Below are 26,527 nucleotides of genomic sequence, written 5' to 3'. Positions count from 1 at the left end.
AATTTGTGCTAGACCTCACATAACTAACAAGCCATATGTATCGGAAGGTGTCACCCTGGCTTTAATCCTTCCAAGTAGCAAGTGTATGAAATGTTTGATAATACCCGAGCTTAACGCTTCCTTATATTCTTATATTCTATCCAATGTTACACTTACTGTTAGTAAAACCATTTTCTCCCATTACAAAAAGAATAAGACACGAGTATTTTAGATTTTTCAATATTTGTAGACACCATAAAGTGTAGCCTTGAACTTTATTTTCATTGTTTTTGTTTTGTTGTTGTGTTCTTTTCTCAACTATCTTTTTTTTTGTTTGCAAAAATTTTTTGAAGTTCTTGTAATTGCTGTTTGTGGTTTTTGTTTTGCTCTCTTCTCTCAACACATTTTATGGCACTTCAACTTAGAGACTAAAAACAATGAGATTACAGTTAAATATTAAATATATTAATTTTTAGAGTAAAATTACTTGCAGCTTATTTTCACAAAAAAGTAGCAATAGGATTTTTTCTTCATAAATTTAACATTACATAGTACATACATAAAAGTTATATAATATATATAGCTTGATTTAGGGTAGCTAGAGCGACATAAATATCTTTAAATCTATTTATATAGTATGTATATGTAGTAGTGAACATACGTGTTGTGTGGTTGCATGCAACAATTACATTAATTTGTACAGGAGCGAAAGAGCCATTGTTGTTATCTAATAAATGGAGAGTAGAGTTGAAATTTTATAAATACATATGTAGGAGCTTTTGAAAACTTTATTGAGAAAATGTTTTGAAAATCTTCTGTTTTTTTATTATTATTTTTATAATATAGTTATTGTCATTCGAGTGTATTGTAGCAATGAAAAGCTGCCATTTGTTGTTGTAAAAAATTTAAAAATTATTTTGTTTCGAATATTTACCGTTAGTTTATAATTATTGTCTTGGCGGTAATTGAGCGATTTTTGTTTTTTTTTTTTATTTTTTTGAAAAGCAAGCGACATGCTTTTGTAACGGTACTTTTTTTTATTAAAAAATATTGGAGATTTTATTCAAATTAGTCTTTTTTACCTGTAAAAAAATTTAAGAATTTAAAATTTTTTTATAACTTTTATCACTATCTGTTTTCTGCTCTAAGACTCAAAACCGTTATGCCGCATACAATATTTTCTGCTTCCGCTTACTTTTTTTACCGCTACGTTTTTGTACTGTTTTTTTACCTTTATCATGTTCATACTCTTTGAGAAACCACTCTCCCTTTCTCTCTCCTACATCACTCTGCTCTCTCTGGCATACAAATAAATTTACAAAAAATTTTAACCTCGTGTTTTTTACAACTTCTCATTGCCGAAAGCGTCATCACATCATACAATCATACTTATCAAAATAATTATTACTTAGTTAATATCAAATCGATTGAGCTTTCATGCGAGCTTTCATCGTTCGCATGCCATACTAGTATTAACTGATCGTTTTTTGTAAGCCATATCAACGCTTTTAAAGCTTTATTACACTTGCTCACACAGTTGAGCTTTCACTTCGCACACGCAAAAGCTTCGTACGCTCTTAAGCGCCAGTGCTTAAAAGCTTCAGTCACAATAATTTTTATTTTATTATTTATTGTTTTACTTAATTGCTCAGTAGGAAAATCAGCAAGTCTAAAAATAAAGTCTTATGTGCTAAACGCACTATTGAAACCTGCTTGCTAACTAGCTTTCACTTTATCGCCGCTTAGCGCTTATTCGTCCTTCTTCTTTCTGATCTTGCCCTCAGTCTGTATGGTTTCGGTGACCGCATCGAAGCAATCGGCCAGCGATGGCTCAGAACCATCAGCGCTGTAATCCTCACCAGCCATGCGGCTCAGCGTCAAAATGTAGGAACAAGCGATGCGCAATACTGAAAGCTTTGACAATTTCTGCGCATTCGAATAGGAGGGCACAGCACGTCGCAGCGTCTCATATGCCGCGGAGATGGTATGCACGCGCGTGCGTTCGCGCGCATTCGCCTCTATACGTCTTTCGCGTGTCATATTCTTATAGTTACGTTGTTGCGGACGCGCGCTGCCGCTGCCAATACTACCGCCGCTACCGCTGGGCGTCTCATCCGCTGCGCTGCCGGGTTTATTGTATTGCAATGCGCTGCCATTAGCGCTAGCCTGTTGTTGCAGCGCGTGCTCGTCCCGCGCAGCGTTCAAGTGATGCGCGCTCGTCGTTAACGCCAGCGGTACGGACTCACTGTTGACATGGAACTTTAGTTGACTATTTGCCGTTGCCTGTTGCTTCTTCGGCACATAAACGGACGGCGCTGACTCATCGCTGGCAGGCGCGCATTTGTTGGGCACATACGCATGCGCTTGATCGCACTCAACCTTAACACTGCTTGTGGTTGTTGGTTTCTTCGCAACTAGCGCTAGCGGCTCCAATTGCTCTTCGACGGTGCTGGCAGGTATGCGATGCAGTGTCGTGACACCCGGATGTCGCACAAACACCTGCGCTGGATTTGGCATCAATTCATGAGGTAACACTTGACTAGGATCCCAGATGCCGTGCGTTGGTGGCGGTGTCGCAAGCGCTGGCGGTGTCAACACCACTGCAGAATCTGTCGTCGAGGTATAACGTATGCGTTTCTTTAGTGGCGCCGTGGCGAGTGCAGGCGCAAGCGCGCCCGTCGCAACAGACGTCGCGCTTGCGTCCACCACCTTAGAGGGTTCCGAACTTTTGCGTTTATTGCGCACCAGCGCAATTGGTGTGACTTTGACTTCAACGGAATCCTCGGAGGTCTCTGTTGTCGCATCAGTGGGGCTGGTGGGACTGCCGCTGCTTTCGAGGCGCGCATGCTCCATGCGGTCGAGATCGTCGCCGCCCTCAGAACTGCCGGAGCAGAAGCCAGCATCGCGATCGTTGGAATTGGGTGAACCTGTTGCGGAGCAAAAGAAGTAGAAAAGTGAAAAATTAGCTAAGTCAAAACTTTGTTTTCAGAAACTTAAATGCTAGTAATAAATTACTAAAAGTTAATAAATTGCGCTCTCACATTGGCTTCGACAGCAATTTGCATAACTTAATTATTTCGTTGTTGATCAGAAGACAACAAAAGCCAAAACTCAAAAGCAAGAAATAGTGAAACTGCCTTCAGTCAAATACTAGAAATAAACAATGGAAATAATTCCGTCTCAAACAAGTTTGCGCCGCCTACGCGTCTGCGCACACATGACTATCGAAGCAAGGCATGCCATGCGCCGTTAATCTGCGTTGTTTATTTTTCGTATGACAACAATACAAGTTAATCGGCGCGCAGCTGGCGGCACCCAAAAATAAAAAAACACAAAACGTTTTACAATTAAAAATCCCAAGCAATAAATTTAATCGTTTTAAAGCTAGCCGAACGCGTTTGTGCTGATTCGTCGTCGTCGTACGCGTTAACGTCTGCGCTTTCAGGGCTTGGCCGTGACTCAAAGCCACAACCATTTAACTCCTGCTTAACGACGTGCCAGCAGCGCGCCAGCGATTCGTCTATTAAACGGGCGCTATGAGCCATTAACCGTTTGGCTGCTTGGTAGCGCTATGCCGGCGAGGTGTTGGCGGCAAACGAAGAATTAATGCGTTATTTAACGTGCTGTTAAGCGTTCGAGCTTAGCAGGTGACGGCTCATTTACAATTCACACCAAGCGGGCGGTGGTACGGCTTGTGCGGTAATTTATTGTAATTTGTTTTTATTATAATAGATATATTTTATTATAAAATATAATTATATAACAAAAGTAATTACGTCTGAAACCTGTTTGTGCAAGAAATCTGTTAAAGCAACGAGATTTAATTATTATTTTTTTATTATTTCAATTAAGACAAGATTCCGTTTTCTATATTTATATGAGCTGAGCCAGCAGGAAATTGTGGGTCGTCATTTCCGTCACTCTCACTTTAGCGAGGCGCCAGTGATGCTCACAATAATTTCTGTTATGGTCTTGCATACTTAAACGAAACCAAAATCTAGTCCGTAAAAGTCACGTTTCCGTTGAAAGTCACCAAGAAGTTGATATATTCTGAAACTGTTTGAGCATTGAACCGGTTTTGAAATATTTTAATTAAATATGAAAAAATAAATTCACAATAAAATTCGCAACTTTGCCTTAATTACAGTAGTTCCTAACGGCTTTGAGCACAGTAGCACAAAAAGACTGCAAAATAATTTAAAAATATCAATATTTGCTAATATTTTAACGATATTTTTCATAAAACGAAGTTATATTGCTGTAATTTTCAACAAGTTATGCTTTTTGCAGCTGCTGTTGGCAAAATAATTATAAACCAGCAAAAACCGTTTCATAACCGATTCAACCGGTTCGCCAATTTTTGTGAAATGAATGAAAAAAAGTAATACCGAATTCTAATTGCGCTGCGACTATTGTTATTCAAATATTTTATATATTTTTTAACCACAGCGACGATTTTTTAAGTGGAATTTCCATTTTTCAGCTACTAGAAAAAATAAAATTTCAAAACAACAAAAACCGTTTCAAAACCGATTCAACCGGTTCGTTTTTTAGCATTTGGGCAGTCCCAAAACATAATATTAACTTTTTATGCGTATATTTCGAAAGTCAAAACACATAATTTCAAAATTTTTAATGTGCTATGTGTTTTCGAACCTGTAATCATACACTGTTATCCATATGGAAACCTGATGCTACCAAAAATAAAAACAAATTTTTGGTTTGCAACCTTTTTTCAACTCTGCTTAAGAGCCAGCCGCCGTCGTAACTCAGTATACAATTGTGTATAACATGTGCTGGTAAATTTGTATATATGTATGTGCATACTTATGTACTACATATACATATACTGTCATTGCAATGTGGCAGCGCTCAGTTTTCAAGTTCATCACTTGGAAGCCAACAACCTCCACAAAATAAAAAACTGTATCAATTCGTGGAAGCCCACAACTAAAAGTGCTCGAAGGCAGGTTTGCAAGGTGCAAAAAAATTCTCAAAAAACTTTTTCAAAAATATTCTCAAGCACTTGGCTTAAAACTTGCTTAACGAAATTTACATACACACATACATATATTTTATTTAGTCTCCACAAGCGACTCATTCGCAATTAAGGATAATGTGTTTGGCATGCAAATTTTTTGCAGTTCAAAAATATTTTACTCACTTTAGAAATACAACAATAAGAAAAATACCAAACTGAAAGCTTATTAATGAAACTGATAGGACCGCGGTGATGGGTTTATACATATTTTGGCATTAAATGCATATGCAAATGCAATGTTGCAGGAACAGGTGTAACTTTTCGGGTTTGTGAGCGCCATTTAGCTGCCAGCTGTACCCATTGATGTTCAACCGAGGGGCGTTGCTCGCACTTTTTGCGCTGCGCTTATCTACCCATTATTTGTTGCTAATTGCAGTATTTATGCATAAGTAAAATTAATGATTTTGAAATAATTAACTTGTTAAAAGTATACATTTATTACAAATATTTAACTTTTTAATTTAAATTGAATTCAGGTCGTTTTATTTAAACATTAAATGCATACAGATCTGTATTTTTTTTATATTTTAACATATTTCGCTCTATTAATGCGTTTTGTGCGCAAAAAACTATAAACCGTTTCATAACCGATTCAACCGGTTCGAACCGTTTCACAGAATTTCCTGTTTTTAAGCACGCAAAAGCATATGTCACTCGAAAAATTTCATATTTATAAAGTATTTGGTTAAAATGCATTGTTTTCATTCCAAAAGTTGAATTTGCTTATTTTGAAATTAAATTTTTCAGCAAATATGTGTAAAACGAAACGAAACTGCCCAAAATCACAAACCGCAAAATTTCAAAACCAGCCTCGCAATCAGGCTGCGCGCACAGCGCACGCAACGACCCACCTCCAGCAGTGTGTCAGTATGCTGAACCGCTAATCAGCACACTCACACACTAACACATGCTTCAGAATTGAACATTTAAAAGGTTGAATATTTATTAGCCAGTCAATAAAAACGCAAATGCGCTGACGCATGCGTTACAATTTATGCAAAACCTGCCTGTATTTTTTGTACAACAACAGCAAAAACCACACAACTATGGCAAATCGCATCGTAAATTGAGGCAATGACCAAGAGGCCGCGACACGTCGATCGACAGTAGTCGCCGACAGTCGAGTGCCGACCATATATAGCAGTGCATGCGTGTGTATGTGCGCAAATTTTAACATTTGTAAGCACATGTGTATGCATATTATGGTAAAGCTGTCGTTTTTCCACGAATTACTCCGCTGCAACACTTTCAACGCTGCTGCAAGTGGCACGTTGTTGTATTAATTACAGTTTTAATCTAGAACATTTACTGTGCCATATTTACTCTGTTTACTGCTATAATTTCCAATAATTAGCTGCAGATTGCATCAATCTATCAATCAATAATTATATACATATGTATATGAAATCCCCCTTGGCAGCCGCAGGGGACGCTGGGTGTGTTCTGGTTTGAGCCCATCCAACCTTCGACTTGCAGCGATTTGGTGTTGCGGTGCTGCCTGACGCCTAGTACCGTGCTTCGTTTAATTGTTATCGATTTAAATAATATTATTAATATACAACTGTTTTAATTTGAAGCGCGCCGCTCGCCGACTGACTCACTTGCGGGACTTTTTGTTTGTTATATTTTTATTGTAAAGCTGTTTTGCTGAACGCTGTAAACATGTATGTGTGAATATATGTGTTAAAATGTAATAAAATCAGTCAAAACAGTTGCGTACACTGCGCGTTTTTATGTGTGTGTGTGTCAGCTTTATTGTTATTAGTTTGACCCACAACCCCAAATTAAAATAAAATCCCAATAAATTGTTTTTTTCGCAAACAAGTGTAAATGAAAAGAAACAAAAAATATTCCACTCATTTTTTTTTACCAGTAAAACAGCCTTTTGAATATTTCAAATTTATCGAGAATTGCGATTATTATATCTTTTGACAATCTTTATGAGTAAATTTTGTAAACTTAAAATTGTAGCTGAATTGATATCGATTTTAAAGCTATTATGTGAAAAATTAAAGCTAATACACATGTTTGGTAATTATTTTCAAAAATAAACAAATTTTTAATACAACCGTTTCAAACCGGTTGAAAATTTTTTGTAGAAAAACCTGTAAAATGCATAAACTGCCAGTTTTGATGTGTTAGTAATACATTTTTTATTGTTTTGGTCAGTTAAAATTACATTTTAGTGCTATTGATTATGAAAATTTCAAAAATTTTTGAACGCTATTGAATTTTTAATTTCTACTTCGCAACAGCAGCCCAAATTGTGCAATAACCGTTTCACCCGGTTCGAACCGGTTCACAATTTTTTTAAGCAAAACACTACATAATCTTTTTAAGTATTTATATATATGTATATAAATTTAAAACGCAATATTTTCTGCTAGTAATAAGCATTTGGTTAGTGCTAAGAGCTTTTACTTAACAACAGCGCACGAATAGTAGAAATAGTAAAAATATGACGACATTTACGTATAGAATTTCATTATTCAAAAAGTGATAATAATTACTCTAAAAAAATATATTTTTTCTTTTTTCCATCATTTTACGAGCACTTAAAATCATCAAAAGATTTTTGTGATTTTTTTTCTTTCAATACTAAGCACTTTCACACTTGCTCTACACACCCAAATGGCGCACGTACTCACAGAATCCGTCGCGCATTCACTACAATTCATTCATTCATAATAGTGAAGGCCAACACAACGCCACCCGACTGATAAGCGAAATTCTAAATAATTAGCTATTAAATTCATTTGTTTACTCATAATTGCAACACATGTCCCATGAAGCGGAATATAAAATAGAAGTAAAAATTAATCGAAATAAATAAAGTACCAAATATGTGAAATATTACTCGGTTTATCAGTCACGTCAGGAACGTGCGTCCGAGTCCATCTCACTAATCTGGTATTGCCGTCGCCATACGCTACCATCTGACTGGCAAAATACTTCGTGCATGAGTGCGAATGCCACTTGCGCTGATAACCTATTGGCGAAGTCAATGCGCAAGGGAAAATCACTCAGGATCGCCGCTGTTGTGACTAAAAGTCTCACGATGAAAAGTAAAAATAACAGCAAGATGATGCTACAGATTTTTCTAAAAACGACGATTAGCGCGACACGCCGCACATAAGTGTATATATGTATATAGTGTAACGGCATTTTGCAGGAGCAATCGCAAATATTTTAATTATTACATTTTTGTGGACTAAATTAGAAATTTTACTAAATATTGTTTTTCTTTTCTTTTTTCAGTGTGATTGAAATTATTTGCACCATCTTCATAATTTTTTTTCGGTAAGTGATTTATTACTTTTTTTAAATTTTTAAATATTTTATTTAAAAAAAATATATGTATATAAACATAGTTGAATTTTACTAATTCTAGCATAAATAAAATAAAAATATGATAAAGTAGAGGCTTACAGTGCCTACAAAAAGTGTTCGTAACCACAATTTTTTTTTCTTAAATTTAAGCTGGCGCATTAAGCCGGTAACAGCACACACTGAGAAATAAGGAAGGAAATACATTTGATATTTTTTCAATATGTACATGTATCTGTGTGTGTGTTTGCTGTAAATTAAAAGCGAGTGTGAAAAGGTCACTTTTCAGTTATTCTTCAATTGCCTTGGGTTGCAACAGGTAAATGCAGCCGCACATATGTTTTTGAGGGTCAGCAAAGGTGCTCACTTGTTATACACCGATTGTTTATTGTCGTGCCACATATGGTTGCACACACACACGCTTGTCTTTGGGCACATCTGTAGGCAAGCAGCGTTGCATATGTGAAATTTCCAAGTGTAGCATACAGTTTTCCCCCCTATTAGTTTAAGGTCGTCGGATTTTCCTGCCAGCGCGCTTGCTTTGTTGCTGCTTGCTTGTGTTTGTGTGAAAATTTTTGTTGCATGAACGGGGGAAATTCCTTTGAAATTGTGCTGCAGTCCACATGGACTTTTACTTTGATCGTAGATCTTGCTATCTTTTGCTTTTCTGGTATTGTTTTTGGGTAAGAGGGCACACAGACTCATATACATATATACGTACTTACATACATATACATATGTGTGTGCGCTTGGGGGTTGCTCATTTCTTTTATTATGCATTTACGCGTATAATTTTGATTCCTTTGAAAAAATGAGAAAAAAATCTTGCAACGCGACGCATATTGTGTAATTATTAGTTTTTTTGTGCTACTTTTTCAATTACTGTGATTTTTTATTTTTTTCCATTTTTCTCATAATTTTTTTTTCTATATTTTCTCTATTTTTCTTATACATATATGGACATGTGTATGTGTATATATATTTTTTTTGATTGCTGTGACACCAGCAGTTACTTTCACATTATTTATTTGCCGCTGAGGTGTTCTCTGAATATCAGTGTATCTGTTTCTTGCCTCGCTCCCTCCAGATCTGATTTTTCCACTGTATTGGTTTTGTTTATTTTTTTCTTAGATTTTATCTTTTTTATTTGTTTCTTTTTTTTTTTTTTTTTTTGGTATTTTTTTTTTTTTTGATATTTTTTGTTATTGTTTTTGATATTTTTTGTTGCTTTTATGCGACTTGACTTTATCCTTTACAGGTGTTTCCACGCTTTATTTCAGTCTTCCTTTAAATGCCACTAAAATGCAGACAATGCATTTAGCTGCGCTGCTGTCCCTAAAATCCGCCGAGTTTCTTCCTTAAGCCTCTTACTTGTGAAAATATTTTCTTTTTTTGGAGAAATAAAATTTTCGGAAATTTATTACACTTGTTTTTATGCCGTTGGTAGCGTGATTGTGTCGTCGTGATAAGCTGATACATTTTTTATGCCTTTGATTTCCCATGAAAAAATGACGAAATGCAGGACAGTGGGCTTTAAGTATTTATTTTTCTGATTCATTTATTATTATTCAATATTTTTAATATTTTTTTTTAATTAATTTTAATATTTTTAATTATTTTTATTTTTTTATTATTTTTTTACATTATTTTTTTAAATTTTTTTTATTATTTTTAATTTTTTTTATATTTTTTTTTAATTTTTTTTATTTTTTTTTTTTTTAAACATTAAATATATTTTTATATATATTTTTTTATTTATTTTATTTGTCTTAATTATTAATGTTTTAAATATTTTTTTAATTTTTCTTGTTATTTTTAATAATAGTTATTATTTTTAATTTTTTTTTTTTTTTATTTTATTTTAATATTTTTTTATTTATTTTATTATATTTTTCTTAACAATGCCTTCAACATCTCATTTTAGCCACCTGAAATGCGCTACCTTTTTGCTGTTGTTTTATATTTATATATTTTTTATTTTAAATTTCTTACTTCACTTTGAGTTTTGTTTCGAAAATCGGCGCACTCATAAATTATGGCCACGACGACGAAACGTGACCCCTTTTAGCGATCTCTATCGCCAACTGTTGCACATGATGCGCGCAAGCAGCGCAAAAAGCAACAAAAACACACATTCATCCACACAACTCTTGGCTAAATTTGTATATAAAGCAACAACATAACACTCGTACAACTTTTTACTGGTTTTTTGCACACTTCTTATTACCTTTTTGGTTCAGCCCTTGAGCGTTGCAACCTGCCGCACCGCTTTTGACTGGTTCGACACTTCAGCGCCGCAGCTTCTTGGCTCATTTTGCAACGATAAAGTGTGCTTGCAACATACACGTACATATTTACATATATAAAATGTTAAAATGGCGTTAAGCAGCACGTTTTATCGCTGCTGCTGGCGGCTGTGCGGAAAATTTCGAAAAGAAATAAAAATCATAAAATCTGGCTGTTTGCTCGGTGTGAAGTTGAAGAGCGGAACGCTGGAAAAATATCACGAAATTATTTGCTAATTTTTAGAATTAAAAAAAAATTGTTCAAATATGAAACAAACAAATCAAATTTTTTTACATTTTACGCATTATTTGATTTAAAAATTATTAAACAAAATATAAATAATTAAAAAAAAGTTATTTAAAAATTAAAAATATTTAAAAAATATGTTAATCTATTATATATTTTTAAAGAAATTATAATTCTAAATATTTTTATTTAAATTTAGATTGAATAGCAAAAAATTATTTAATTAAAAATTTTTAATTATTTTTTTCCGTTTTTATTATTATTTTCTTTAATATTATTATTTTTCGGTAAATATTTAATGCATGATTAATACCGAAAAATTATTTACTAATTATTAGTATAAAAATTCTGATTAATTTTTTTAAATTTTATAATGCATTAAAACAAGAATTTTAATTGAAAAATTAAAAAAAAAATTAAAATTATTCGAAATTTAAGTATATGTTTTTAATACATTTTTCACATAAAGATATTTATTTAAATATTTTTTCTTAAATTCAGATTGAATTGCGAAAAAAAATTAATTACGATTTTTTTAATTAATTTAAAAATTAAGATTAATTCATTTAAAATTTCTTCAATTAAAAAATTATAAATTATGCAATTCTATCTAAATTGGAAAAAGAGTTTAATTTTTTAAATCTTCTTTTAATTTAATTTTAAATTTTTTTATTATTTTTTAATTTTTTTTTGTTATTATTATTTTTTAATTAATTCTTTTTTTATTATTATCATTAATAGTTTTTATAATTTTTTTTATATAAAATTATTGCAAATAAATAATTAAACCTCCAGTCAGTCAAAGTGGCCTAACCACCGACAATCCAACAATTAGTTGCCTGCTCGCGTATGTCCACACATTCAACATCTTTGTTGCGTCTTATTTGCCTGTTATTCAATCAAAGTCTGCCAACACCTTCTGTTGCTACAACGCATTGGCATTCGTTGATGAAGTTGTTATTTTTATTTTTTATTTATTCATTGTTGTTGTTTTTTCTTCTGTCGATCACACACGCTCGCTTTTGCTGTTTTCACATATTTTTGCCTTCTTTTTCACGTGCAACTTAAGCCGCACGGCAATCAGATTTAGCCTTCATCCTTCAATGCGGCTGCTGACCGCCGCTCTTCGGAACAGATGTGCAAATCCGCTATAGAATTTCACACTTGCTTGCGCTGAAGGTGGCGCATTTTCGTGTTTTATTTTTACACAATTTTTTGCAATTTATTTCCTGCTATTTGAATGTTCATTTAACAAACAAATGATTTTTCAAATTTTTTGTTTTACTTTTATGCGTTGTTTTTGCATTTTGCGTGGTTTTCCATTTGTTTTTAATTTTCTTCTATTAATTTTTTTTAATTTTCTTTTATTATTTATTTTTAATTTTTTTTATTTTTTTTTACATTTTTTTGTTTTTATAGGTTTTCTTTAATTTTTTTTTTTGGATTTTTCTAATTTTTTTATTTTTTTTTTAATTTCTCAAATTTTTGTTTTTGTTTTTAATTTCATATTTTTAATTTTTTTTTCTATTGTGCATACCTTTCTTCTATCCTCAATCGCTTTATTTTGGCAAGTTCGCTCGAAAATATGGTTTTATGATTGATCTGTTTGGCGGATTTGTTGACGCAGGCGGTTATTAGTGTGTACATACATATGTACACAAGCAAAGCAAAAACATGTGTAGATACATACGTACTTTTGCCTTTATGTGTTTGAAAATATTTTTCTTTGAGTTTTTGTGGCGTGTTTTTGCCTTTTTATTGCTTTCATTTTACTCAATCTCATATTGCCACAGCTTTTTTCATATTTAGTTGTTTATTGTTGTTGTTTCTGTTGATTTTGGTTTGGGTGCACATGTTAATAGTCGGTTGGCAATGCTACTGGCGCCAGTTGTGGTTGATACATACATATGTCATTCAGCATTGTAAGAGAGCAATTGCTCTTGTTTAAAATTTTAATTACAATATTTTATTATTAAAAAAAAAATCGTAGATGCAGCAAAAAAATGTTGTATCCAATATTTTTGTTTTGTATAATTTTTTTTCCAGATTTTATTTTGTGTAGCAAGTGTTCTTAAAATTAGAATTACAATTATTTTTTAATATGTTTGCAATATTATTTTTTTTATTTAATTTAAATTTTTTTATCTTAATTTATTAATTTATTCTAATTTTGTAATATACTTTTCTTAATTTTAATTAACTTTTTTTAATTTTAATTTCTTAATTAATTTTAATTTTTTAATTTATTTTAATTTTGTAATTTAATGTTCTTAATTTTAATTTTTTCGAAAATTATGTATTTTTTTTTCATTTAATTTTTTAGTTGTAATTTTTTAAATTAACTTCAATTTTTTAGTTTCCTATTTATTATTTTTTTTAATTTTTTATTTTTTATTTAATTTTTTCTCTTTTAATTTTTTAAATTTTTCATTCATTAATTTTTCTTAAATTTGTTTTTAAGTATATTTTTTTACAAACACGCATAATTTTTGATTTCAATTTTAACTTAGCAATCAAAGCAGTTTATTTCCTCCTACTCACTTCCCCAACTTCCCTTCAACTATGCATACATACATACATACGAGCACATTCATACATATGTACGTATTTATGTACAGCCTATGGTTTGTTCACTGCAGCAATCAATTTTTTATCGCCTTGTTCATTACTCTTGCATATATTACGGCGCGCACACACACACATACACATGCATTTGCATCTATGCATTTTTAATAAAAACATGGTCGTCATGTTTACGTCTGCTGCTCGTCAAAGTCCCGCTTCGCTGCAATGCATAAAACATGTGTATATTTATGAAAGCAGACACGCACATACACACACACACGCACACATCCAACAAATGCCGTGCAACATCTCTACTAGCGCCCAGCGTCAGCCTTCGATTGTCAATTGCGCGAGTGCATTCATTACGCTATCTTCATAGCTGTAGTTGTTGTTGTTGCATATATATTTTTTTGCACGCAGCTTCGCCTTGTACGCAATACGGACTTAACGAATCTTAATTATGTGCGGCGCTTGCAATTAATTTTTGCAGCAACATGCATACACATATGAAAAACAAACATACATACACACATAGATATGTATATGCATGATTAGCAGTACTACACATGTTTTCCATCACTATTCGTCTGCTTAATTATTCAGCCACATGCGACTGCGCTGATCGCTGCGTTGTTCTTATTGTTGTTTTTGTTGCAACTACTTAGTTTCCCGTTAAAAAAGCGATTTGATTTTGTTTTTGTAGCTTTCGATTTTTTGTTGCCTTTGTTTTACTCATTTGCTATTGTAATATTGACAAGTGTTGTTGTTTTTATTGTTATTGTTATTGTAGTGCGCTCTTTCATTGCATTTATTTTGATTGTTGTTGTTGTGTGACATGTTTTCTCAATTTGCTAGACATTTTTCGCATACAACAACTAATTGATTGCAGTTCAATCAGCAAATTGTGCGGAAGAATTGGAAGTGGCTAAGGGAGGGGAGGGGGGAGGTAATGCGTTGAACTAATACTATTAGGGCAAATATGGAGGACTCGTATATTACCCTAATTTTCTAGTTAAATATGCGCCCAGGCAGTTAACAGACTTGTGGGTGAACTTTAAATATTTGTTTTTGTTTTCAAAATTATCATTGATTTGTAGAATGTCTACGCTCTGTAACGATGTGACATGTGGTTTAAAGGGGAAAAGGGGAGTAGTGTGGAGACCGCACTGGGTCCAAAAATAGAACAATATCATCTAGAATGGAGATAATGTTAATTTATTATTCATATATATCGGATTTCTCGGCTCAGCTCGATTCGGATATTTGTATGTTAGAATAATAGAGACTAATAACTGATTTATCATTGTACATTTAGTTTTAAGTACATTTAGTAGATGCTGTCGCTGCCAATGACCTGAATTTCAGAATCGGTTGAAAATTCAAATTGAAATCGATGAAGAGGAAACTTTCTCTCTCTGACACACTCACAGTAACTCTGTCTCTTTCTTTTGCCTTCCTTCTTCTCCCACTCTTTGTTTCATTCTCTCTCTTTTTCTCTACTTTTTTGCTCTATCTTTCTCTCTCTTACTTTCTTGCTGCCAAAGTAATTGGCTGACTCTGTTTTTACCGATATGTAAACGATTAGTGGTCACGAGCTCGATCCATTGAACCTTGATTCTCGCTTAAGCCGTTGCCTTCCCACTTCTAGAATCAATCGTGAATAAAAAATTCCTTACGAAACCTCAAAAGCCTCATAAGGATTGCAAAAATGCTATATATTATATTCTATGTCAATAAAACTGGTTTCAGGGTCGTTGAATATTCAAACAGATATCGAAATATATAGCAAAGCTCTTTTTTAGCCTCATTTACGCTATATCTGTCTCTTTCTCTCGCTCTCTTACACTTTTTTATTTCTCTCTCTCTCTCACTGTTTTTTCTTTCTCTCTCTCTTTTCTCTATTTTTTCTCTCTCACTATCTTTTCTCTCTCTCTCTTTCAATCACTTTTTTCTCATTCTCACTCTACTTCCTCTGTTACTTTTTTTTCTCTCTCTCTCTCTCTCTCTCTCTCTTTCTCTCTCTCTTGCTGGTAGAGTAATTGACTGCCTCTGTCACACTCAAACAAATTTTGGTCACAAGTGTGACCGATCGGACCTCGGATCAATTCCTTGCGTTATATGAGAAAAGAAGGAAAGCTCTCTCTTAACTTCTTTGACACTATCTCTGTCTCTTTCTCTCGCTCTCTTTTCTCTCTCTCTCTCCCTCTCTTTTAACTCTCGCAATCTTTATCACACTTAAACAATTATTGCTCACGAGTTTGCACAAATCGCTCCTCGGATCGGTCCCTTGAGTTCCATGGTTCACAGGATCGTTTCAGCGCGCTTATAGAATCGACTCATGAATAAAAACTCATTTATGAAACCTTGAAACTCCCACAAAAATTGCAAAAATGCCCTTCTACTAAAAAGAAGCTTTGAACGCCGAGCCACAAGTGCTTCGTAATTTATTTTTAACACTTGAGCAAATAGCGCGACGACACAGAGAGAACTTTTGCACAATTATGGTCACAAAGCGCAATGCTTGGAATTTGCTGCGCATAACCCAACACATCACACACACACACACACACACACACACACATACTTCTATAAGGGCATATCAATCGCGATCGTGTCGATCATTTATGGCGAGATCGTTTATTATCGCTGCCAACTGGCTGCCGCAACGCGTCGACTTCACCTTGTAAACGGATACGTTGCGGCGCTGCACGCTTGGCTGGCTGGCCCGGCCACCAAATGTGGCGTGCAATATGCGTAGCAAATGCGCATATGCGCGCCGGCAATGCCGATTTGTGGCAAGCCAGTTGGCGCCTGAGCGCTTAATTTGAAGCTGCCTCACCTACTTAGCCGCCATCTACACACATGCACGCAGCTCGTCGGTTGCATGCACCAGCAGGCGCACTCAGTTGGACGCATGCCACTTAAGCATGCAACAATAGCGTTGCTGCAACAATGTGCAATGCAAAGCGGAGTATGCCAGCAGCAATTCTTTGTACCCTTTGTTGTTGTTGTTGTTTTTATAATCATTGTATTCGCTTGCTTGCCCACTCTGGCCACTGTGTGACTGTTGACCGTGGCATGCGTTGCAATTTTCATTCTCCACTCCTGCATTTGTTGTTGCAGCATTGTGTTGCAGCAGCAGGCAGCAGCTGCTGTCGCTGGACGCTTTTGTTTAGCCATCGCTTGGCATTTTTCTGCGCTGCACCATATTGGAATATGGACACATTCCGCAGCGTTAACATTTCATTTGTGGCACACATGGTAATGGCATGGTGGGTCGGTCGATTGGTCGGTTGCATGCAACAGACAGCTCACATTTCAACTTGAGGCAGGTAATTATAGGCATTGCATGTAATGCATGTGGACTGCTACGCTTTGTGTTGTTGTTGTTGCTATAGATGTTGTTGTTGTTTTTTTTTGTTTTTTTTTTGTTTTCTGTGCCTACCACAAAACGCTTCTGCCTGCCCAGTGGCTGTCTGCTATTTACATTCTGCGTTGCAGCGTCACGTGCCACATGCCCCATACAAGCATTTGCAAACGCATGCCTATCAGCCGGCAACATTCATCTATGAAATGTGCCGATTTGCAGACAGTTTGAAATCTGTCTGTCTGTCTGTCTATCTGTTGCATTATCTAGTTTTGCGAGTTTAATTTCTTTGACTTTTCTATACTTCTGTGCGTTTCTTAAGTTCTCTTGCCGTCTCTCATTGTGTTGCAAATGCAGTTGCACGTGTGTGTGTGCGCGCTTTATGCCATTTTTACTTGATAACTTGCTATTAATAGCGCGCCATTGTCATTCTATCGTTAACTCAATCAATGTACAATCTTAGTACATTGTTGTTGTTGCTGTTTTGGCAATGATTTACTGGAATTCTTTCACATTTTCAGCCAATTAAGCGTTTTCAGCTTAGCATACTTCTTTGTATTATTTGTGGCAAGTTTGAAATTTTTTCTATGGTTTTCGTAAACAAAACTTTAAATTTTAGAAAAAAAATTAATTGTGGAAACAAAAGTTTTTATATTAGAGAATATATTTATTAAAAAATTTTTTTTTTTTTTTTTTTTTTAAATAACTTTTTTAAATATTTGTTGTTTTAATTTTTTTTCTATACAAAAATTTTTTTTGAAAATTTTTTTATATAAAACATTTAATTTTTTTAAATTCTAATTTTTATTTTTTTAATTTTTTTTTTTTTTAATTTAGAGAAAAAAATTTATCTAAAGTTTTGGTTATGTGTTCATGACTATTTTTCTGTGAAAAAATTGTGTTATTTATTATTTTCTTTTTTTTAATTAATTTATAAATTGTATTTTTATGTTAATTTTTTAAGTATTTTGTTCAAAAATTTTCAATTTATATATTATATTTTATTTCATATATTTATTTAAAAACAATTTAGATTTTTCAAAATTTTTTTATATAAATTTATTTTTTCTAAACATAATTTTTTTTTTCAAAAATGAATATGAAACAATTTAATTTCAACAAAAAAATTTTTCCATAAAAACAATTTCCTATTTTTATTTCAAAATTACAATTTGACATTCAGAAATTTAAAGCGTCAATCAAAATCAAATCAAACACCTTCATGTACTACACACAAAAACAACAATAAGCCACAACGCCACCGAACCCAAAGCACCAAAAAAATAGAATATGATATTTTAAATAACAGTATCCATAACAATAAAGGCAGCCAAACCACGCAACCACTGATAGCTAACTGAATGATACATATACATACATACATATTTACGATTAGTTGTTGTTTGTGTTGCTGCTTTGCCATAGCGCGCGAATTACGGTGTTTGATGCTTTGTGTAAACTGAAAAATTATTTGACGCTGTCTTCGGCGGCGTTGAGCGCTGGCGGTGGCGGCCGTTGCACCGCAAAACACTTAATGCTATTTCCCCTGTGAACGACCGCGAACCATCCCCCGGCCAGCAGCCCGCCAACGGTTGGCTGCTGTCGCTAGCACGTTGTCTAACGCCAACGCAAAACCCTCAAATCAACTCAACTTCGCGCCGCGCCGCTTTCAAGTTGCATTGCCATAACAAATGATATTTGTCATAGTATTTGTTGTTGTTGTTATTGTTACTGTAGCGCTTAAATTGATGCGCGCATCAGCTGCACGCGCCCGCGCCCGCCGCCTCACCACGCACACACGCGCGCAAATCCAATGCCAAACTGCAGCAACACTTCGCCGGCGCTGCGTGTGCTACTTGCAACAACCCCATAAAAGCTGCTTGTAGCCACCACCAGCTGTGCAACAAAGTAGCAAGTCGTTTTTTCCAGTTTCGCTTTTATCTATTTCCATATTGTATTTCCTGCTGTGCGTTTTTGTATTTTTCTATTTTACATTTTGTCTAACCGTCCGTCCGTCCACCCTTTAGTCGCCCCTCGGTCTGTGCGGTGCTATGCTATGCGCCCGCGGCTGCGAGCCAACGAGCTAAACGCCAGTTACTGGAGCGTCATTATTCTCATCAGCCATTCAGCGCCGATGATGCATGAGCACGAGCGTTTCGGTGGCTGTCGGATATTTTCATATTTTCCGGTTTTTATTACCACTGCAGACTGTCAGGCTAAGTTAAGTACGTCAAGAGCTGACAGTAGGAGTAGCAAAATTATTATTTTATACTGTAGTCTTCTTTTCCGACCATATTTTTTGTTGTTGGGCGGGGTATAAATCAAGCAAGTGCCAGAGAATATCGAAATTTTGTTGACTGAGATTTGTTTGGGTATGGGAAAAATTCTAGAGAGGCTTATCTTTAATAAAATTTTACTTTTTATTTTATATTTAGTCAGCTCATTAGTTAAGTTAGTCAATTTTAAGTTGTCAATTAAGTTCTGGTTAACTAATCCGAGGTCCTTCTTTCGGTAAAGAACCTTTCTTTAATCAGAACTTAACATAAAAATTTAGTATCAAGTTCAAATTCATACTCACTTTAGGTTTGAAGTTCTCTCTGAGTTTTAACCGGCACTTTAAAGTGCACTTTGGCTAAGTATAATGCTGAATGCGAGCTTTTAGTTTACCTTTACTTTTAGTATTCACTGTTAAACTTAACCATCAGTTAAAAATTTAACCGTCGGTTAAAAAATCTAACCTTAGGTTAAAAGTTAACCACAACATTAATGCAAATGTTATCCTAGTCTTCTAGCATTCACTGTTACACTTAACCTTCGGTTAATAATTCTAACCCTCGGTTAAAAGTAAACCACAACTTTAATGCAAATTTTAAGCTTGTCTCAAACTTGATTTAAAATTTTCATTTAAATTCTTGCTGACAGTAAGAATTCACTACCATACTATTTTGCTACACACAGTCATTTTGCTGTCTGCACCATTTGGCGAAGGCATTACTCGTCGGCAACTTAACCCAAAGCGCTTGAATGCCAAACAGCCGCCCAATACCATTCAAATCAGTCAACAATCCAACCGTCTCAGAGCGCCTACCCAAAAACCCAACAACCAACAACACTTTCTATCTACTAGTCTATCCCATAGTTCTTGCCACACACCTCCCGCTAACCGCGCCAACTTGTGCCCATTTTCTTGCTATCCCAAACGCTGTCGTCTCGCCATTAAATCGGCAAGTTTAACTGCTGTCATCTGCCGCTGATGCGGCTCACATTTCTAAAGAGCATGATTTTTATGCCTTTTCTTTTTGCAGCACACGCTTTTCACTTTTATTTTTATTATTTTCGTTCACTTTTTTGCCTCGATTTTCTATGATTTTTATGTTGCTTGCTGGTGGCATGACTCCAAGCCATCGGCGTTCGGTTCGTGTGCGTGTGTTTCTGCTGTGGCACGAACTGCGCTTTGAATGAAGTCTTCTCGAGGTCGTCCTCAGGGTCTGCACGTCCACCGCGCCGCATTGGCAGTGCCGCGTCTGGCCGTTGCATGATTTGTTGCTTGCTTTGTGGCGGCAGCCTCAGCACACATCCGTCCAACAACCAGCAGTTACTTGCCAGTCGATTACTCATTGCTGCCCGTTGGCCGGGTGTTGGCGTTCAAATTCGATAGCGCTGCCTGCCACTGCTGTGCGCTCATGGTTTTCTTATTTGCCTGCCTCATCTAGTGGTAGCAGCAGCTGTTCTTCCTCAACAACAACCATTGTTCTGGCCTTTATTATGCCTTGTTTTGCTTGCTTGTTGTTGTTATGACCGTTGTTGTTGCTCTTTTCAGCAATTTGAGTTTTCCACAATTCGCTCGACATGCCACCTACACCTACAACATGCATTGCCACACAACCATATTGCTCACCGCTCCCCTCGCCTTGTCACTGTTGACCCCTTTTCGCACTCTCTTTCGCCGGCTTTTTGTTATACTTTGTTGTTTTTGTTGCAAACATTTGGCGCCATCTGTTCGATTAAAATCCAAACTCAAAGTTGAGTGTTTCCCAGCGCGCGACGCTCGCTTGCCACCGCACTCTTTGCGCCACCAACAATGTCGGCATCGTTAGCTCTAGCCTCCACTCCTTTGCTGGCATTTTGCTATTATTATTGTTGTTGTTTTTGTTTTGTTGAAAAGCATGTGATTCACGCTTTAGCCAACATTGTGGCGCTTTGCCTCGTCATAGTCGTAGTCATCGCGGTCGTCGTCGTCGTCGGCACCGCTGCCTTTGCTGCTTGCCGCACGTTTGCTGGCTCACTTGTTTGCCGCCGCCAACACATTCTGGGAAAATCGGTCGCGCATTGCTGGCAAAAGTTGTTTGCAGCATTTATCGCCAACACCAGTTGTCTACGCGTGTATGTGTGTGTGTCTATTAGCACATGTTGTTTAAGTCCGCGTGTGTGTGTGTGTGTTTGCTTGGGTGCCGCATTTGGGTTGTTCCCGTGCTGCTGGATGAAGATGTGCCATGCTGATAACTTTGTGAATTATGTACAAGCGTTGTCAGTGTAACAGATGTGCACTTTTCGAAAAAGCAACAACAACAACAAGTACCAATAGATATGCAAAACAAAAACTGACACTTAGAAGATAGCGAACAAATGTTGCCATTATGAAGATAGAATATCGAATGAGTATTTAATTGAAACATGGCGATAACAATGTGCACGACTAAGTATGTGTGGGAGTGTGTGTGCATATATGTACATACATATGTATAAAGTGGAGCTTAAGCGCTTAAGCGGCTTTAAGCAAGGGTCTTTCTGTGTGAAGTTTGCTTAAAGATTGTACAAATTTGTAGAGTGAAAGAAAATCCATAAAAAAAAAACAATTTAAAAAAAATAGCTGAGTTCAGAAAGAATGAACTGAGCCATGAAATTAGTTTTAAGATTTATCAGTTCTTAAAAATTGGTTTCCGGCTAGCTGATTATCATATCAACTGTCGCTATTTTTAGTTAAATATAACTAAAGGTCTTCAAACCTATTCGTTCTTGATCAAAAATAACATTTTTAGCAAATAGAGTTGCCGAGTACCTTTTTATAAACAAAAAAATATAAAAAATTTTTCGATATGTAATTTTTCAACTTAATTAGTTTAATTTAATATTTTTTTAATTAAAAAAAATTTTATTTCTTATACCATATACGCACCTTCGGCAAAACCTTTTTATATAAAGTTGTAACTTCGGTTCCGAAATCATTACAACTTTGTTATTATTATTATTATACATAAATGTTTCAACTGATTCTTAGCAGCGTTGCCACAGTTAGTTTAATAAAATATTTAATTAGAATTTTGTAAAAAAAAAAAATTGTTAATTTTAAATGAAATGAATTTAGTGAATATTGTAATTGAACGAATTTAATTAACTTAATTAATTAATTTAATTTTAATTAATTCAATTTAGTTAATTTTCATTATTTTTTCTTTTAAATAATTTCATTAATTATTTTTATTACTTTCATTACAATTCCTTTATTTTCCTCTTTTCTTATAACTAAAATCTCTTTCGCAAAAAATTTTCACACAATTTTCCTAAATTTTTTTACTTTTTTTTTAATTTTACTTTTTTAAAGCGTTATTTCTTTATTTTTTCATATTTTATATTGTATAATTTTAGTATCTATGTTTATGAGTGCATTAACAGTTTTTATAACTGTAAGCAATATTTTAATAAATTTTTATTATATTAATTAATTAAATAATTTCTTGTTCTTGTTTTGATAATGTTTAATTATTTAATCACTATTATATAATTTTATTTGTATTGTTGTTTTTTTAACTTGATTTCAGTTTATTTTATTAATTTTAATTTTTATATGTACATATGTATATCTATTTTTTTAAATTTAATTTGCTATGATTTTATAATTTTAACTACATGTTTACATTTTTAAACTGGACATTTAAAAAAAAATATTTTTCTCTTCTTTATTTAATTTGATACATTTTTAAGTAAAAAAAAATTAAAACTAAATTCTCTTCCGCAAAAATTTTAATTTACTTTTTCAATATTTTTTTTTATTTCTCTGACATTTTATTTTATTTCTATTCCGGTGATGTAGATTTTGTTATTTTAAATTATATTTGTGTAACTCAAATTATTTTTTAATTTTATTTTCATTATTTTTATAATTTTTTCATTAGATAATTTTTTGTTTTAATTTAGTTTCTTTTTAATTAATTTCATTAGCATTTCCTAATTTTCCTGCTTTTTACAACTAAAATCCCTGCCACAAATAATTTTCACCCAATTGTCCGCAATTTTTTTTTACTCCTCAGCTCCCTCTCAGTTCTCTATTATTTATAAATATTTATTATTTTATTTATAGCAAAGGAATGGTATACAATAATATTTCATTGCAAGCTATTTTCGCCTTTAATTTATTGCTGGTAATTCATCTGATTTGCGCTGCCAATGACACATACGCATACACACCCCGTCGAACCCAGCGCAGTTGGGCAGCAAACCGTTATGCACATGGCTAGGCTCGAATATTTATTGAATTGCAGGCAAAAAGTCACAGAAGAAAAAGAATTTTTATAGACAACACAATTTATAAAAAACAACAAAACAAACAACAAAAATCATAAAAATGTCGACACGTTGTAAATTTGGGTGTGTGCGTGCATGCGTTTGTCTGACAAATCAAGCAAAAAGCAATAATACTTGCATATGACAGAAATACTTCCAATTTATGTTTTGTGGGGAGGGATAAAAGGCATTAATAATAAGGAATTACGATATATGGGGAACATAGAGGGATATATGGGATGTGTTCGCAATTTTTTAATATTTTTTTTATTATATATTGCAATAAATCCACATTTCTCATTTCGAACAATGCTGACTTATATATTTTTTATTAGAGCAAACATTTTCAGAAATCTTTTCATGAATATATGAATTTTTTTCGAGTAAAGAATAAATTAAAAGAAAATTTCATAAATTATAATTTTTTTTTTGATATATTTCCACAATCTATCACCCGCATTTGACAGCTGTCACACACAAACCTTTTCTCTCAAATCAAAAATTTCCTACTGGGTATTTGAATTCATTAATTTTTCTCCGCACTGATACGCTGACAGTTGAATTTGTTTGCATTGCATTTGCAGATTTTCCGCCACCATTGCAATTTGCCCAATTTCTCTTGTTTGTTGTATTGTCGCCTACGCGCTGTGTTGGGTGCCATGTGGTGAGCCATCAAACAATAAGCTTATTATTTTGGCGCCAACAATATGCGCGCATAATGACAATCACTCAGCTGAAGCAAATCGAGCGACGAAAGCAATGCCAGCGATGCCATAAATTCTACCAAATCAGACTGAATGCCAGCAGACCACGAACAACAACTACAGCGAGACAACCACGCCAATCAATATTGTGCCGAAAATGTGTGGAAAACAGTAGTTGAATAACTTAAAGTATCAGCAGAAGCAAAAGACAAAGCAAAAGTGGAGAAAAAAGCAATTGGTTGGCAGCGCCACTTTGACTGGAGCACTTGTGCTTGGCTACATATGGTCGGACGCTGCGTATGAGCAACATGCATTTGGTGTGAGATTTTATGTGCGCAGATGTGATTATGTGTGCATGTGTGTGTGTGCTGAGGGTGCTCAAAAGTAAGTTGTACGCGAACTAAAGCAATCTGTGCGCATTAAAACTGCGCCGCTCCCCACCCCTCCGCTTGCATCTCCTCCACCAGCTCAATTTGAATGCTTTTTATTGTTGTTGCCGCTGACTTGCGTTGGCCTGGCAGGCGACGACAGCATGACATTTTTATTATTTGTCGCATGCCACACCGCTGCGTCTGTGGCAGCGGCAAATATGAAAAAATAACAACAACAACAAGAACAAGCAGCAGTGGCAAGAGTAATTGTAGCAAAGTTTTGCCGCAACAGCAGCGCGCTTAAATTGGACTGCAGCAACAACAGCAAGTAAAACAAAGGCGCAGCAAGCAATCATCAGCGAGTAAACGCAGCTGTGACAACAGCTTGTTGGCCAACTTGATTTTTCCAGCGCACACACTGGGGTTGATTGGCAAAGCAGTAAAGAAAAGCCGAGCAACAACAACGACAATTACAACAAAAACACCGAAAGCAATTCATTTGTGTAACAACGTCGCAACTGTCTGTGCCCTCTACATTTGCTGCTATCGCTTTTATGGTTATTGTTCTTATTGTGCGGCTCAAGCTTTTTTCGACATATTTGCTTTGGTTGTTTTTGTTGTTCTTCTTATATTTGCTTGTAGTGTAATTGTTGCCGCCAAGCTGTTGACGAGATTTGTTATCGTCGCCCGAAATAAATTGTGTGGCGGTTTTTGAGTCACAAGCACAATTTTGGCGCTGCTGTGGCGGACAATGTGGCATAACAGAAGTGAGGGAGTGCTTGTTGTTGTATGTGTATGTGCGTACACAAAGGGTGCGCAAGGGCATTTGCCAGCTTGGACGCGTCATCCAGATTATATTTATGCAAAATCACAAACGCGCAAATGTAGTGCCACACACACAAACAGATAAAAAATACATATGTATGTGCAGATATACATATGTACATACACATATACTTACATGCATATACATATGTATGTGCATATAAACGTAAATACATCACATCTGCATATATTTGCTTAGCACACAGCCACCACTCGGCGACGTACAGCAGACAGCAGACAGCAAGACCATTAGTTAGCATACTTCTGGGGGTTGCCAAGCGCCAGCAGCAGCCGCAGTGGTAGTGGGTGGCGAAACGCAAGGGTAGCTCGTACTCTGTGCATAAGTATATAAGTATGTAAGCATATTTGCTATTCAATTTGGCATATCGGAGAGCTTATGGCATTTTGAACGCTTGGATTTTCTGGAATACCTAAATATTTATTAAATATTTGTGCAAAAATACTAAAAAAACATTCAAAATTAGATACGATTTGTTTAAAATTCTCACTAATGAATCAAAAACGGATTTTCAAGAATTATTCAAAAAATATTAATTTTCAAAAATATTTCGAAATAAATTTTGGAATAAAAAATTTCAAATACTTTTACATTTAAAGAGTAAATTGTGGTGATTTTTTTTATATTCCATTTTTATTTAAATAAAAAAAAGCTTTCAAAAACATAAATTTTCGAAAAAAGTGACCTTTCCGAAATATATTTTGCGAAAAATTCCAAATATTTTTTATTTAAAGCGAGAATTATGTTCAATTTTATGCATTTAGTTTTTATAAAATTTTTTTAAAATATTTTAAACTTTCAAACACAGGAATTTTCGAAATAAATTTTGCAAAAATATAAATATTTTTTTTTACTTTAAAGCGAGAATTCTGTTCAGTTTGATGCAATTTAGGTTTTGTATAAATTCTTAAACATATATTTTTAGTTTCAAAAATAAGAATTTTCGAAAAAATTACGTAATAAAAATACAAAAAAGCTTCAAAACTTATTTTTCCTTAAAAAAGATGTGTTAATTTTTTTTTTAAAGAAAAAATGGTTTTTATGAGTTACAAACTTAATAAAATAAAAAGGCTTTGTATTTTCAAAAATTTTTAAAGCTAGAATTTTTGAAAAAAAATTTAAATCATTTAATTATGAAGCGAAATCTCTTTTTTGATGTTAAGTTATAAGAATAAAAATCATCATGTAATAAGCAAAGAATAACACATTTTCAACAATTATCAAAATTGAATTTTC

The 26,527-nt window shown here is 34.3% G+C and overlaps 1 protein-coding gene across 1 annotated transcript in view; it reads right to left on the bottom strand.

The window, feature by feature from the left end:
• Positions 1 to 495: 495 nt before the first annotated feature.
• Positions 496 to 26,527, bottom strand: part of LOC120768370 — a 38,627-nt gene continuing 12,595 nt past the window's right edge. The window contains exon 2 of the mRNA XM_040095036.1: positions 496 to 2,906. Within this exon, the coding sequence (XP_039950970.1) occupies positions 1,729 to 2,906 (1,178 nt within the window). The 3' untranslated portion in view covers positions 496 to 1,728. The remainder of the gene's footprint in view (positions 2,907 to 26,527) is intronic.

The sequence above is a fragment of the Bactrocera tryoni genome, chromosome 2 (genome assembly GCF_016617805.1).
Source record: "Bactrocera tryoni isolate S06 chromosome 2, CSIRO_BtryS06_freeze2, whole genome shotgun sequence".
NCBI classification, from domain to species: domain Eukaryota; kingdom Metazoa; phylum Arthropoda; class Insecta; order Diptera; family Tephritidae; genus Bactrocera; species Bactrocera tryoni.
The sequence above is the reverse complement of the archived record's forward strand: the minus strand, read 5'-3'. Positions and strand labels throughout refer to the sequence as shown.